The 13,754-nt window shown below is 44.0% G+C and overlaps 1 protein-coding gene across 1 annotated transcript; it reads right to left on the reverse strand.

The window, feature by feature from the left end:
* Positions 1-6,605: 6,605 nt before the first annotated feature.
* On the reverse strand, positions 6,606-13,036 carry kcnk18 (potassium channel, subfamily K, member 18). Its single transcript, XM_040177735.2, has 3 exons — positions 12,736-13,036; positions 11,989-12,132; positions 6,606-9,546 (listed from the first exon to the last, which is right to left on the reverse strand). Exons 1-3 carry the CDS (start codon positions 12,965-12,967, stop codon positions 8,723-8,725), a joined length of 1,200 nt encoding a protein of 399 aa, XP_040033669.1. The 5' UTR covers positions 12,968-13,036; the 3' UTR covers positions 6,606-8,722.
* Between the last annotated feature and the right edge of the window lie 718 nt (positions 13,037-13,754).

Below are 13,754 nucleotides of genomic sequence, written 5' to 3' on the forward strand. Positions count from 1 at the left end.
CCTCAAATCACTCCTCTGGCTTCCTGTCTCACTCAGGGTTGAGTACAAGGTCTCCCTCCTTACCCACCAGTGCATCCATGGTGAAGCCCCCCCCCCCCTACCTCAAGGAACTCCTCACCCCACAGACCTCAACACGTACCCTCCGATCTGCCTCAGCATATCTTTTGAAACCTCCCAGGACAAAGCTCCGTAAAATGGGAGATCGTGCTTTCTGCTCAGCTGCTCCCAGTCTGTCGAATGCGCTCCCTGACCGCCTGAGGACACCACAGACTGTGGATGCTTTTAAATGTGGCCTAAAAACCCACATTTTTAAGAGAGCTTTTGAGTGAACTCGTGCCCTTTGTCTTTTTTTTCATGTGTTTTTATTGTTCGCACTGTACCTGTTTTATCATAGCACTTTGGGATTTGCTTAAATATAAAGTGCATTACAAATCAAATGTATTATTATTTATTAATTGTGTAGTGCCAGTCTTATCAGCAAATTTCGTGTTCCCCGCATGTTGTGGGTATCGAGAGCAGAATTTGCAGTTAATTGAATTGGTCTCCCTGAAATACTTCAGCCAGTTGAACTCGTGGAGCCACTCATCGCAAAAGCTGAATTTCCTGCCTTTTTTCGCCACGACCGTTTCCTCACAATCTTCACGCATTAGCCTATCATCCGTTGTCATCCCCCCCGTTAATCTCCCCCCCCCCAGCCCAGTCTGCTATGCCAACAGTGAAGGACCAGCTGGAAGCCATTGACGTGTCTTCATTGTCTGCTGACGAGCAGCAACAGGTGAGGTCCCTCTTTAGGAAATACACCTCAGTATTCTCGGCTTATGCGGGGGATTTGGGTTGTACCAACTTAATTGTCCATGACATCCCGCTTTCGGATGATGTCCCTCTAAGACAACGCTACAGGCGTATCCCTCCATCCGAGTATGTGATGGTAAAGGAGCATATTAACTGCTGGAAAACACCGGTAATCAGGGAGTGTAGCAGTCCTTATGCTTCCTCCATTGTTCTGGTAAGAAAGAAGGATGGCAGTCTGCGCCTTTGCATTGAATACCGCCAACTTAACAGCAAGACCAGGAAAGATGCCTTTCCCTTACCGCGTAATGAAGAATCTCTGGATGCACTGACAGGTGCTCGCTGGTTTTCCACTATGGATTTGGCCAGTGGGTGCAACCAGATCCCTATGGCGGAGAAAGACAGACCCAAGACTGCATTTTTGCACCCCATTTGGTTTGTTTGAGTGGAACCGCATGCCCTTTTGGACCCTGCAACGGCTCCAGTACCTTCCAAAGGTTAATGCAGCATCTATTTTGTGACCAACAGTGCCAGTTACTACTTCTTTACCTTGAGGAAATTGTGGTTTTCTCTTCCTCCTTTAGTACAACATCTTAAGAGACTGGAGGATGAGGGTCTCAAGGCAAAACTCTCCAAATCTTCGTTTTTCCAGCGGGAAGTGCGGTATTTGGGTCATGTCATCTCATACAAGGGTGTCTCCACCGATCGAGCAAGATTGAGGTGGTGACTAACTGGCAGCCAGCTGCAAAGGTCTCCGAGCTGCGGTTATTCCTGGGGTTCGCCAGCTATTATCGTCGCTTTGTAGAGGGCTTTGCTGAAGTCTTGTCGCTCTGGAAACGGAAGCGGCGTCCGAACCAGGATGAGCGGAAACATTTATCTCAGCCTGTATTGGTACTGCTCCGACACTGGACCGCCTGGTTGAGCAGAATGGGGTCCTTTGTCCCCGAATCTTCCGCCCCGATGGCGCAGCGGCAACGTTCCAACTGTTGCTGCCTGCTGTCTTAGAGAACAAGGTTTGCTGCGCACCCCTTCCCGTCTCTCGAAAGAGATTGGAACGCGTGCCTGTCGCAGGTACTATACTGCTACAATACCACTCCCACTCAGTCAACGGAGAATCTCCATTTTTTCTGATGTTTGGCCAAGAACCCAGACTGCCGGTCGACTTGGTAGAGTTCAGAATCCGGTGGAGGGAAACGTCCACGAGTGGATCCAGGAACACCACACTCGGTTTCAGGTAGCCTTTGAGGGAGCCCGGGAGAGGTTGAGACTGGCAGGGCGCCGAAAGGAAAACTATGATCGGCAAAAGTGCACCTTTTGAAGAAAGGTCAGCTGGTATTTTATGTTATTTTTGACCGCAGGGGACTGCTAGTGGGATTAAGGAGGAACGCCACTGTTTTTCCTTCCGTCAATCGGGCCCACCTAAACATGGGACTACCATCGATTGACGCGGTTTTGCCATCGAGTCAGACGCCATCCTGAGCGTCACTCCGCCTCTGGTGTCGTGGATCGATGTTCCAGCCTGAGCCATTTTAACTAGCCATCTGATGGTGGACTTACCTTGGCTTTCGGACTGTCAGGAGGTGGCCATCGGAGCCGTCCCAGTATTCCTCCGTTATTTTGATTTTGTTTATTTCCCTTCTGAGAGCCAGGGTGTGTTTTTGGGTAACAGGGTTCTTTGTATTGCGCTTGTAGGCGCTGTCAAGTTCCAGGTGGTGAGGGCAGGTGTCCTCTGGTGTGCGTACCCCCTTTTGGTGTGCTGTGTCTTTTGGGGCAGCCTGGGTTTGTGAACCCTCACGTGTGAGTGATACATGTGCAAACGGGGTGCCTCCTCTTTTAGTTTGGGCTCCTCACCTGTACCGGGCCCCCCTCACCACCGGTAAGCCACAACCCTACACTTGTTTAAACCAATATTTATAAGGCTCATTGTTTTAGTACTGTTGAATTAAATTGTCTTATCAACCAAAAATTTCACAACCCCCCTACAGTACCTCCACGGACCCCCTGTTGAAGACAGAAGACCACACAGACGACTACTTTTTGAAATGCACACACCCCCCTACCATCATCACCACTGATTAAGGTCATGCTTATATGGTTATTACTGTGTATCTCTGAACCAGTTTGAGGCTGGGGGCCGGCATCGGAATTGAAGCTTGTAGACCTGGGTTAGGGTGAAAACAACCCAGGGGTCCAAAGAATGAACTGCCCAGTAGCTGATCTGCTGCTGGGAGAGAAGACCGCCGGCCTCTGGAGGCTTTGGGGCGGCAACGATTGAAAGTCGGAGATTGTCTAGGGGGGTGGTGGGATTGTGCGGGTAGCGGGCTCATAGCGGGATGCCCAGGCCTGTGGCAGCTACTGGGGCGAGCTGAGGGCTGAGACTGGCCTTGGGGGGCTGAAGCGCCTGTGTATCGGCTGACCCGAACAGCTCAATGGGTTCCACTGGGACGGTACGGAGGACCCTCCTACAAGGGTGACTGCGCCAGCCAAACCAGGCACGCACCTGAAGAAGGCACTTGGCAACGGCGGCTCCGGCAGCTGCTTGTCCAACTGCAGGCGTGCCAGCACCGTGCGGATGACAAACGCCGGCAGCTGCGCGTCCAACTGCAGGCATGGCAGCATCGTGTGGATGACAAACGCCATGGAGCTATCGACTGCTCTTTCCGACGTGCTCTGCGCTGAGGAATATGAACCCGGCACAGGGGTGTGGGAGAGCCCCTTTTTGCTGTACTCAGTGAAGAGACGCAGTTAGTGAGATAGCGTCCTCCTCAGGCTCAGGTCGGTCTGCAGCTTCGGCCCCTCCTGCATTTTCAACTGGGCTAGCTCTGGGGTAAGGAGATCAACTCTAGGGGACAGCCTGCTGGCCTTAGCCCTTTTTGAGCAAGCCTCTGTGGCCCAGTGTCTAACGGGCAGGTTGAGCTGGATCCAGCTGCCCTGACGGGGGCGTCGTCTTCGCCCAAGCGTTCTACCCCGCACCGCTCGAGGCATGATGCCGCAGTTCATACATGCCTCCTCCGACAGACTCTCCCTCCCTGCTTGAGGCCAAGGCAAGAGGGCAGAGGTCATGACTGTCCTCTGGCTGAAGAGGATCCTTACAGGTCCTACAGCTGGGAGAATAAAACATGGTCGCGTTCTGGCAGCTTAAGCGGAAGCACTCTGCTGGATGTTAGCAGGACTGGCAGTGAGAGAGGCTTCTAGCCTTCTTCACCTCGACAGTTGTTGCAAAAGGCCAGAGAAATAAACCCAATCCTATAATTCTCTGAAGGAGGCAAGAGTTAACCCTCTCCTGAAGAAACCTACCCTCAACCCTTCTGAAGAAAACAACTACAGACCGTTCTTTCTTCTTCCCTTTTTGTCCAAAACCCTTGAACATGCAATCTTTAACCAACTCATCTCCTATCTCCACCATAACAACCTCCTTGACCCCCACCAGTCAGGCTTCAAGGCAGGCCATTCCACAGAGACTGCTCTCCTTGCTGTCTCAGAGCAACTCCACACTGCTAGAGCCGCCTCTCTCTCCTCTGTCCTTATCTTTCTGGATCTCTCAGCTGCATTTGACACAGTCAACCACAGATCCTAATTTCGTGTCTCAGGCTCTGCTCTCTCCCTTCTCTCGTCCTACATCGACGGCCGCACCAGGCGAGGATCTGTGTTGGAACCTTGTCATGTTACTACTGGAGTTCCTCAGGATTCCGTCTTGGGTCCCCTCCTCTTCTCGCTCTACACCAACTCTCTCGGCGTTGTTCGCTCGCATGGCTTCTCCTACCACAGCTATGCCAATGACACCCAACTAATTCTCTCATCAGGAGAATACGTCCCCTTTTCACTCAGAAGGCAGCGCAGGTTATGATTCAGGCTCCTGTCATCTCCCGGCTGGACTACTGCAATTCCCTCCTGGCAGGTGTCCCTGCTACCGCCATTCGACCTCTGCAGCTCATCCAGAAGGCAGCAGCTCGACTGGTCTTTAACCATCGAAATTCTCCCACACTACTCCACTCCTCCGCTCTCTTCACTGGCTACCGGTGGCTGCCTGCATCCAGTTCAAAACATTGGTGCTCAATTGGTACCATGCTGTGAATGGATCTGGTCCAGCTTACATCCAGGACATGGTCAAAGTCGCTTTAGATAAAAGCATCAGCTAAATGACACGTAATGTAATATAATAAAGAGGAGTGAGGACACTCTTCACAGGGGTGTCTCTGCAGATATTGGCGTCCCACCAGTCAGCCTGAGCAGAAGCACTCTGCTACTGTGAGAAGGGAGCGAGGACACTCTTTACTAGGAAATTGCTTCAGATATTAACGTCCAAAGGGAATACTGTGAGCTTGAGGGGGAGCATTCTGCTACTGTGGAGCCCAGCCGCAGTGTTTATCAAACAACTGAATAATGTGATAGCCACAACACAGATAATCAGCGTGCTACTGTTGACCTAGTCAATTAGTATCGCATCAGTCAGTCTTAAGCGAGAACACCTTGCTAACTGTAAAAGGTTTGCTCAAACAAATGTAGCCCTGTACAGTAATGGTTATGAAAATAACAGTATGATCTAACCAACGTGAAGTTAGTATCCTCAAGTTAGCTGATGGCGCTAACTGGGACGGCGCTGACGTGCCCCTTCGTCAGCTCAGTGCAGTGGCGCTCTGCCAAACGTGGAAAGAAAACGACAGCAGTTAGGGAATAATTGGAATCAACCTCACCGATTTCCCTCTTTGCACTTCAGGTGGTCCGTGATGGACCTCACGGCGAAGCGCGTCTTTCCCTCTTAAGAGGGGCAGCTTGTCGCAGCCTTTGGAGGGTGGGAGGTCCGCAACACGCAAAAGCTGAAACACGTCTCAATTTTAGAGAATTAGATCGTTTAACTACCAGAATAGCTACCTGCATAGCGAGAAGATGAAATAGGACTGGTCTCAGGATGACACATGCCGGGCGGGTCATCCGGGGTCACAGGTGACGATAAAGACAGAAGATGCCTCTGGCGGTCAGTAAGGATGAAATAGAACTGAATGGCAAAAAAACACCACCCCCTCAGCTCAACGTGTTGCTTTCTCCACCTGTTTCAATGGTGAAGTCAACAAGTCACCATGACTGTGTAACTAACAGTCAAGATGGAGAATTTTTAGTTTTTCAATTCCTCACATGGGGCTGTTTATGAATAATCAGTTGATGTTGTAAATTTACTTCTAAACACATTGAATCCATTTGTTTTAAAGTCAATAGTGGTATGTACTGTATTGGTAATTGAGTTTCCAACCCCTAGTTTAACTGAAACGTTGAAAATCTTCTAGATATATCAATTTCTTCATTTTTTTCCACAGTAAAATGAAGAGCTAATATTTTATGAGTGTGTGTTACATGAAGAATGTAAAATAACACAACCTTTAGTGATATCACTTTGAAGGTGTTTTATCGTAATGATAGGAAACCTCTGTAATCTAACTTTTTATCTGCAGAATCTTTAGTAATATCCCTTTTCTGAAGGTGTTTGATTTTAATAATACAGGAAGAATGTGTAAAATAACAGTGTTTCACTGCAGAACATCTAGCGATATCCCTGTATTGAAGGTGTTTGATTAAATAATTCAGGAAAAATCATAAATTAATATCATTTTTTGAAGGTGTTTGATCATGATTAAAATAAGACGAATCTGTAAAATAAGTTGTTATCTGATGGCCGAATCTAAAATCCCTGACCAACCCTATTCACTTAATATTTCAGTACATTTAATTATCACACCTTTGGCCTAAAGCTTCATGTGAACATAACATAGCCTGCATAATATCATCATCGAATAGTTAGTATACTTTAATAATAACACATCTTAAATCATCACAGTTTATCACATCTTAACCATTATGTTTAACCCAAAATCAGAATGTTTGCCTGGCAGTGCTGTCGTACACCCTTTGCTCATTCACTACCTGACAGGACCTGTGATTGGCTGCACCCAGTTTGATCATTGCCAGGTTGTCCAGGCATTTACCCTCCTCAGTGGCTCCATCTGGTGACCGAACCTGGAATCCCTCGCTTTCCTAATTAGATCCTAATCTCATCAGTATCATGATACATTCAATGCTTACACCTTTTGGCCTAAAGCTTCATTAAGTAAACATAATATAGCATGCATTATATCATATCTAATATCTAATACACTCTAATCTCAACATCATATTTCATACACATATTATTTAAATCAAACAGTTGACACGTTCAACACACATGCAACATCCTTACCCAAAAAAAACTTCAATGGTGAAAAAAAATACTCAGGAAGAAGCCTCAGCAAGGACGTCAGAGTTGAGACCCTACCTCCCAGAATCAGAGTAAAAAACATGTTGTGTACAGTACTGAATGACAAAGCTATTTATTAAACTTAAGGGTTGATTACAGGAAAGCCATTAGAGGTTTGAGTGCGCATTTGGATGAATAAAGTCCAGAAAATAAATCAACGTCAAATCAGTTTTCTACATTGAAGTCTGGTGCGTCCCTATCGCTGCAAAGTTTAGCTTTTTTTTCTGAAACCCCCAATCAGGGGCGCAGTTGAGGGTTACGCGTCTTGTTCAAGGCCACTTATACACGCGTATCATATCTGGGCAGCGAAGCACTCTAGCGTTCATTAACATTAACCAACAGCAAAATATGCATTTTTGTTGTCCTAATTTTGACTGTGCTTCTTTAATGCTGTGAAGTGAACTATAGACACAAGATTCAATTAAATTCAAATAATTTTGTATCGTGTAAGGAATTCGTGTCCCGTCTGACTTGTGAAGCAGGCCCCTCTCTGGAGGTCTGTCATCAAAATAAGTCTGAATAGATAGTTTAGTTAAAGTGAACTAAATGTTTATTCTATAATAAGACGTGAAACAAAACCCAGTGCAGTCACAGTATGAACGACAAACAGACATATTCAATTGAATAGAGCCTCAACATGATTGAACCCGACAGTCTGGCCCAGCCAGGTTCAGCTAAGGAAAAATATAATAATGTTCAAACAAACCTTGACTTAAATGCCTGCATAAATGAAAAGGAAGCAAACATGTCGCATGGGTCACTCTTTTATGTTTCTAAAGTATAAAATCACGGAGAAAAAATAAATTGTATCTTATATCTACATGCTATATACTTGTTTTGCCAATGTATATATTACTATTATTCATTATTTAATCACTTTAATCACAATTTATTTGTCTCAGGAATACAGGAGAACAAACCTGTTTAGATACTTCAACATCATCATCGACTTATTGAGTATTTTGTTTCTCTTTTTTTTCTCTGCTCCTCACCACTGTTGCTACAGATTTAAACAAATTAGTGTTAGGGTTGAGTTCAGACATTCCGTTTAACCAGGAGTCTCATCTTGCAAATTCCCCGTTCCCTCCTTACCACATGAATTCTAATTGAAATGCTTGTTGTTAGGTTTCACACAACAGATTCTAAGCCATATTTGATGGATTGGTTGTGTCTTCATAGCACTATGGTTGAGGCAACCTACAAATAACTTCAAAGTGCTTATGTTTACAATACACATTTTGTGTTTTGCAGTTTTTCGACTATTCTAAATATTTGATAAATGAACTACCAGGTTCTGAGGGTTTTCCAAACTATAACAACTGCCAGCCAGAGTAGAGAAATCACTGCACTTTAGTCACTCTAACTTTTAATAAAGTGCTATTGGTCCTCCCGCTGTAGTCCTGTACAGCCAAACGTTTGCCTGAGTCTACTCCTACCATTTCCATCGCAAAATTTTGAATACAACAGTTCTTCCCCATGTAAAAGTGTTAAGCAAAATAAAAAGGGTGCATGTGATAATCACTGAACTGCCAGCACAAATAATACACCTAAAAGTTCCCACAGACACCTGCTTTGGAGCAGTGTCAAAACTAGTGTGTGCAACTTGTGGAGTTGACCGAGAATCTCATAGTTACAAAGTCATTCTTTTCATTTTTGAAAAGTTTCCACATTTCCCCTGCTGATGAATTTGATGCATTTGCTGTAGCAGCTTACAATTCGAGTTTGGCTTAACTTGAAAGCCATTGACATGATGGCCATGCCAACAATGAGAAAGAGTGAAGTAAGCATGAAGAACTTGGGGTGACGGGGCATAATGTCGCCAAAACCAATGGTAGTGAGTGTGATGAAGCAGAAGTAGTAGGGGTCAAAGCCCTTTAAATCTTTTTCCCACAACGGCAAAATCAAACCGACAAACAATATATAGGCAAACACAATGAAGAGAATCAGTACAAAGGGTACATCAAGCATTTCCATTTCACCCCCTAACCCTGTGAAGTCCCAAATGGCAAATCCTTTGGATGGTGTTGGCAGCCGGTCTAGCTCTGGGCAGGAGAGAGTTCTGAGCAGTGGAGTCTTTCTAAGTAAATTTTCCCTGGCAAGAATCTTCTCAAATATCTCTTGGTTGTTTTGGAGTTGAATAGACCTTTGCCGTACATCTGCTTGACTATGAAGTACCTGCCGAATGTCAAGTGGCTCATGGATCACAATGTCTTGGTTGTGAAAAAAGTTACCGTCTTCCAGGTCCTGGTGGCTTGAGTGCCCAGCACTCTTCTGATCCTTCCATGGTGACCAGGTGTGGGAGCACAGGATTTTGCGCAGGGTATAAATGTGCCTGTAGGCCCTGGACATTAGCATAGCAAGGAAGTCTCCCACATCGAGGATGACCAGAAGCATGAGAGGGATGCCCACCATGGCATATAAAACACATACCACCTTACCAGTCAAGGTAACAGGATAGATCTCGCCATACCCTGCAATAACAATAGAGAAAATGGGCTATTCAGTACATTGAAACAAGTGAAGGATCTATTGATTAGCTCAAATAGGGGATGAGAACAATCATGTACACAAACACAAAAAATGGATTCCTAAAACCAGAAATCAAATTTAAGGTTATGATTAATATTACTCTGAACAAGACATTTTTAGGTGACCTTAAAGGTTACAATTAACTTTTTTATGACTTGAGAGGCGCTGGGCCACCATCATCTGAGTTGCTTCTGCATACCACAGCTACTGGAGCTACTACGATGATTGATAAATACTCCTTCCCCACCCCGTGAAGCAGCAGAGAGATAAAGTGTATGAAGTAGTGGCAGAAGCCGCCTTCTTGCTCATGCCACATGTGCAAAGCCCAGCCCCAATGGTGGATCCCAGTGTGCACAAGAACAATAGTGGACAGTGGGGTGTTGGGTTGGTTCGCATACAGAAGTGGTATTCTGTCTCAGTTTGATAACGATACAGGGACTAATAATGCATGCCATGACAGTCTGTAAAATACACACCTTGGTTTCAATCAAGAAATGTGAAATTATCTTTATGTTACCCTTTCAGAACAATGTACATCCAACGACACAAAACACAACAATGGATCTGGTGGAGCCTTGTCTTAAACCCTAATCATGCAGGCGATGAAGAGACAAGTAAAGTTCTCAGCTAAAAGGACAGAAGACAATTCACCACTAACCTCTAACAACCACTAATAAGCTTTTTGTGGTGGTGTAAAAAGCATTTTCTGAAAGTGCCCTCTCTTTAGGGATTTGTGGACTATCAATGCTGCTAATCCATTTGTTGGCTTCCTATCCACACTTATAATGTATTTGAAAGTAGTAGACATAATAATGTATCGGCATATGGTACATACGCATCAGATTTTTCACAAAACAAGAAAATAAAGAGCATGAGAAAGAAAATGATTTAGTTAATTATATTAAACAGGAAAATACATATGGAGTAGTAATAAGTAGAAAATGTTAGCCAAGGACAATAATAATATCTTAGGAAACATTTTCAGCTAACGAGTTTAAGGTTCCAAGCTACCAAGCCTGGTTGGCTAAGACTGCACTTAAATACATACCTTGAGATAAATGATGTTGTGCAAATCTTTGAATTCAATTATCTCCACGGGCACATGAATATGTGTAGACAATTTCACAAGATTCATCTATGTGTCCATAAAATGAGTCAACACATGTTTCGTCAACTCATTTCGTCATTTTCTTATCTAAATAAAGTAAACAAAACCAACCAGCTTGCCAAACGTCAAGCATGTCTGAAGGACATAAAAAAAAACAGGAATGACCAGCAGCTTCTTGATGTTTAAACCCAGACAAAACAGGTAATTTTATTAGGCCCGGTGTAGTCGATTGTCCCGTAATTCATTTTCTCTACATGGAACTTCTCTGGTATCCCGCAGAACCTTAAAGGATCTTGGAGTTATCGATCAGGATGTGTTCCTTAACTAGTTCAAGTCATACACTTTTCTATATCACACCAATAAGTTGCCACTATCAGCTGTAGTTCATTTGGCTGTTGGTTTTGGTCTTTGTTAACTGGTCTTTAAGAACTCCCTGAAGTGGGATGAATGAGGGGGAGAATGTATGATGCATGCGGCGATCGCTACCCTCCCTATCCAAACGCTTCATTAAACCGATAAAGGTTTCTATCACTGAAAAATGGCGCCATTGGTTGGTTACTTTTCTCCCGCTTAAAACAAAGTAATTTTTCCCTGACCATTTCTACTCCTTCGTTTGATGTAACACTGGTTGTGGGGATGAAAATGAAAACATTTTCTGTGCTATTGTATTTTATTGTAACCTGTGTGTAACATGTGGTGGATTTTAAAGACGTATACTCTGAGTAGAGTTGAATTTGGTGGAACTCCCTCCTCACATACCATTGTGTTAAAAATGTTCTATAGGATGGCTCTGTGCTCAGATTTTGAGAATGGGGCTCTTCCATTCCTTTCCGCCTAATCATACAACATGTATACTGATGCAGTGAAGAGTGTTGCCCTATAGGTTGCACTTAAACACTTTTAATCTGATTTCCCGTTTTACAAGAAGACGTTTTCAGTGGTACCATCCATTAAGATGTCTGCAGTTAACACCTCCCAAGCATCAAGAGCAGTGGGCAGCAAGGGGGGGTTTAGTTTCTTGCTTAATGACACTTGGGTATGCCGACAGTAGGAAGCTGCGATTGTTATCTGACGTCTACTCCCTGCCATGCAGGTAACCCTGCCGGTTTGACACTAAGCCAACCTTGATGACATCACAAAAACACCATCAGGGTACTTTGTCCCTCAGAGCAAGAAACGGTATTACTCTCACAGACAATCGTCAGGGGACATACAGTCTATTCACACCTTCATAAATGAGCCATCAACTTGCAGTAAGACAATCCTATTGACTTACCCACTGTTGTGAATATAGTGCAGCAAAAGAACATGGCGCCAAAGAAATCCCATCTCTCAGGTCTTTGAAACCAAATGGCATCGAACCCTAACATTTTAGTCTCCACTTCCTTCACAATCTCTCCATGTGTAGAGGATGCATTTTCTGAAAAAGAAAACATTGAGCAGGTTGTTTCAGCAGTGGTCCTGCCTGACTTCCACTGCTGCTTTTATCATCATCGTAGTAGTAGTCACATTACTATAGTTGACACCATTACTACCATTATCATTGTTAATCTATATCTACTACAGGTGTTATTAGTAGAGGCCATTTAAAACAAAACATTTGGCTGACTTCTGTCATCTACACAAAAGTATTGTAAATCCTTTTATGTTGTTGATTCTGTACATATGACATCCGTCACACTATGTCCACCCTGATAAAGAGATCCTTCTCTGTTTCTGTGTCTCTGTGGTTTCTTCATCCAGTCTCCTTCTGTTTCTCCTGTTTTGCCATTTTTTTAGGGCGGGATAAAGCCCTCTGGGGCAAATTTGTGATTTTGGGCTATGGGAAAATACTTTTATTGTCTGTTCACTTGAGAGCAAATGATGCGGTGTATGCATGCTTAGGTCAAAATTCTTCATAGAATGGAAAAAAATAGAAAAAACAGCAACATATTTAATCAGCAAACATCGGAAAGCCAATTGACGTTATACTCTAGTTTTAAAAGTTTAGTTGCATAGTAATGTCAGATGTGTGGTCACTTACTGGTGAGGTTCTGGACGGTACTGATGATCTGACCAAGGAAGTCATGGTAGTCGGCCTGGAAAGAGAACGTGCTTTTTCCCTCGATGTACTCGAACATGAGTGCCCCCAGAGCTGCGTATGCAACCAGAGACAGACACAGCAGAAGGTGAGGAAAGAGCCTCCAGAAACGCCCTGCACATTTTCTGGACTGTTCTTTTACGCTGATTCCTTTCTTCTCTGCAACTGACATCATCTTTGTCTTCTTCCTCCTGCTGCGCCTGCACCGTAGTCCGTGTCCAGTCCAGTCTGTGTGGAGAGTGGCTGAGCGTCCGACAGCTTGTCTTTATGCTTCACTACTGTGCGCAGTGGAGACCACATCATCATGCTTTTGTACATCATTACATTCACTGTTTGAGCCTGAGGAGCATTTATCCTTGACCACGATAATTGTGATATGCTTTTTATGCGGTTTTGTTAATACTTAAATAATAAAGCAGCAGCTATAGACGTGACCCCCTTTACAAACATAGCAGTCAAGCAAACAAATGTAAAATATGAGGACTTGTGTGGATTTTAGTAATATAGTATTGCTGATTTTAGTTTATCAACTACAATTTAAATTAAAATAGTTTATGAACTAAAACTAAATTCAGCTGAATCCATTCGGTTTTTGCCATCCATCCAACACCTTAATGAGTAGCTTTTGGTTGAATACGCTTGATCAATTCCTGTGATGGTTGATCGGATTAAAGGGTGGAATCTAACCATAGCTACAACAATTACCGTAAATGAACCAACAACTCCCTGATTTAAACTAGGGCTGGATTAGACATTATAGACACGTTTTGATAACTCAAATGAGACCAACATACTTAAAGCAGGTAGCCTTTCAGACATTTATCTCACAAGGTACATTTGCCAAAGGCTGAGGAGCAATATGAAATAAATCATTAGGTTTTAATGATCATTGAGGAATACATTATTTTCCAGATATTTTTATCAGAAATAAAACTAGATCTTAGTACAGTAAACCTACATGC

The sequence above is a fragment of the Gasterosteus aculeatus genome, chromosome 6 (genome assembly GCF_964276395.1).
Source record: "Gasterosteus aculeatus chromosome 6, fGasAcu3.hap1.1, whole genome shotgun sequence".
Lineage (NCBI taxonomy): Eukaryota > Metazoa > Chordata > Actinopteri > Perciformes > Gasterosteidae > Gasterosteus > Gasterosteus aculeatus.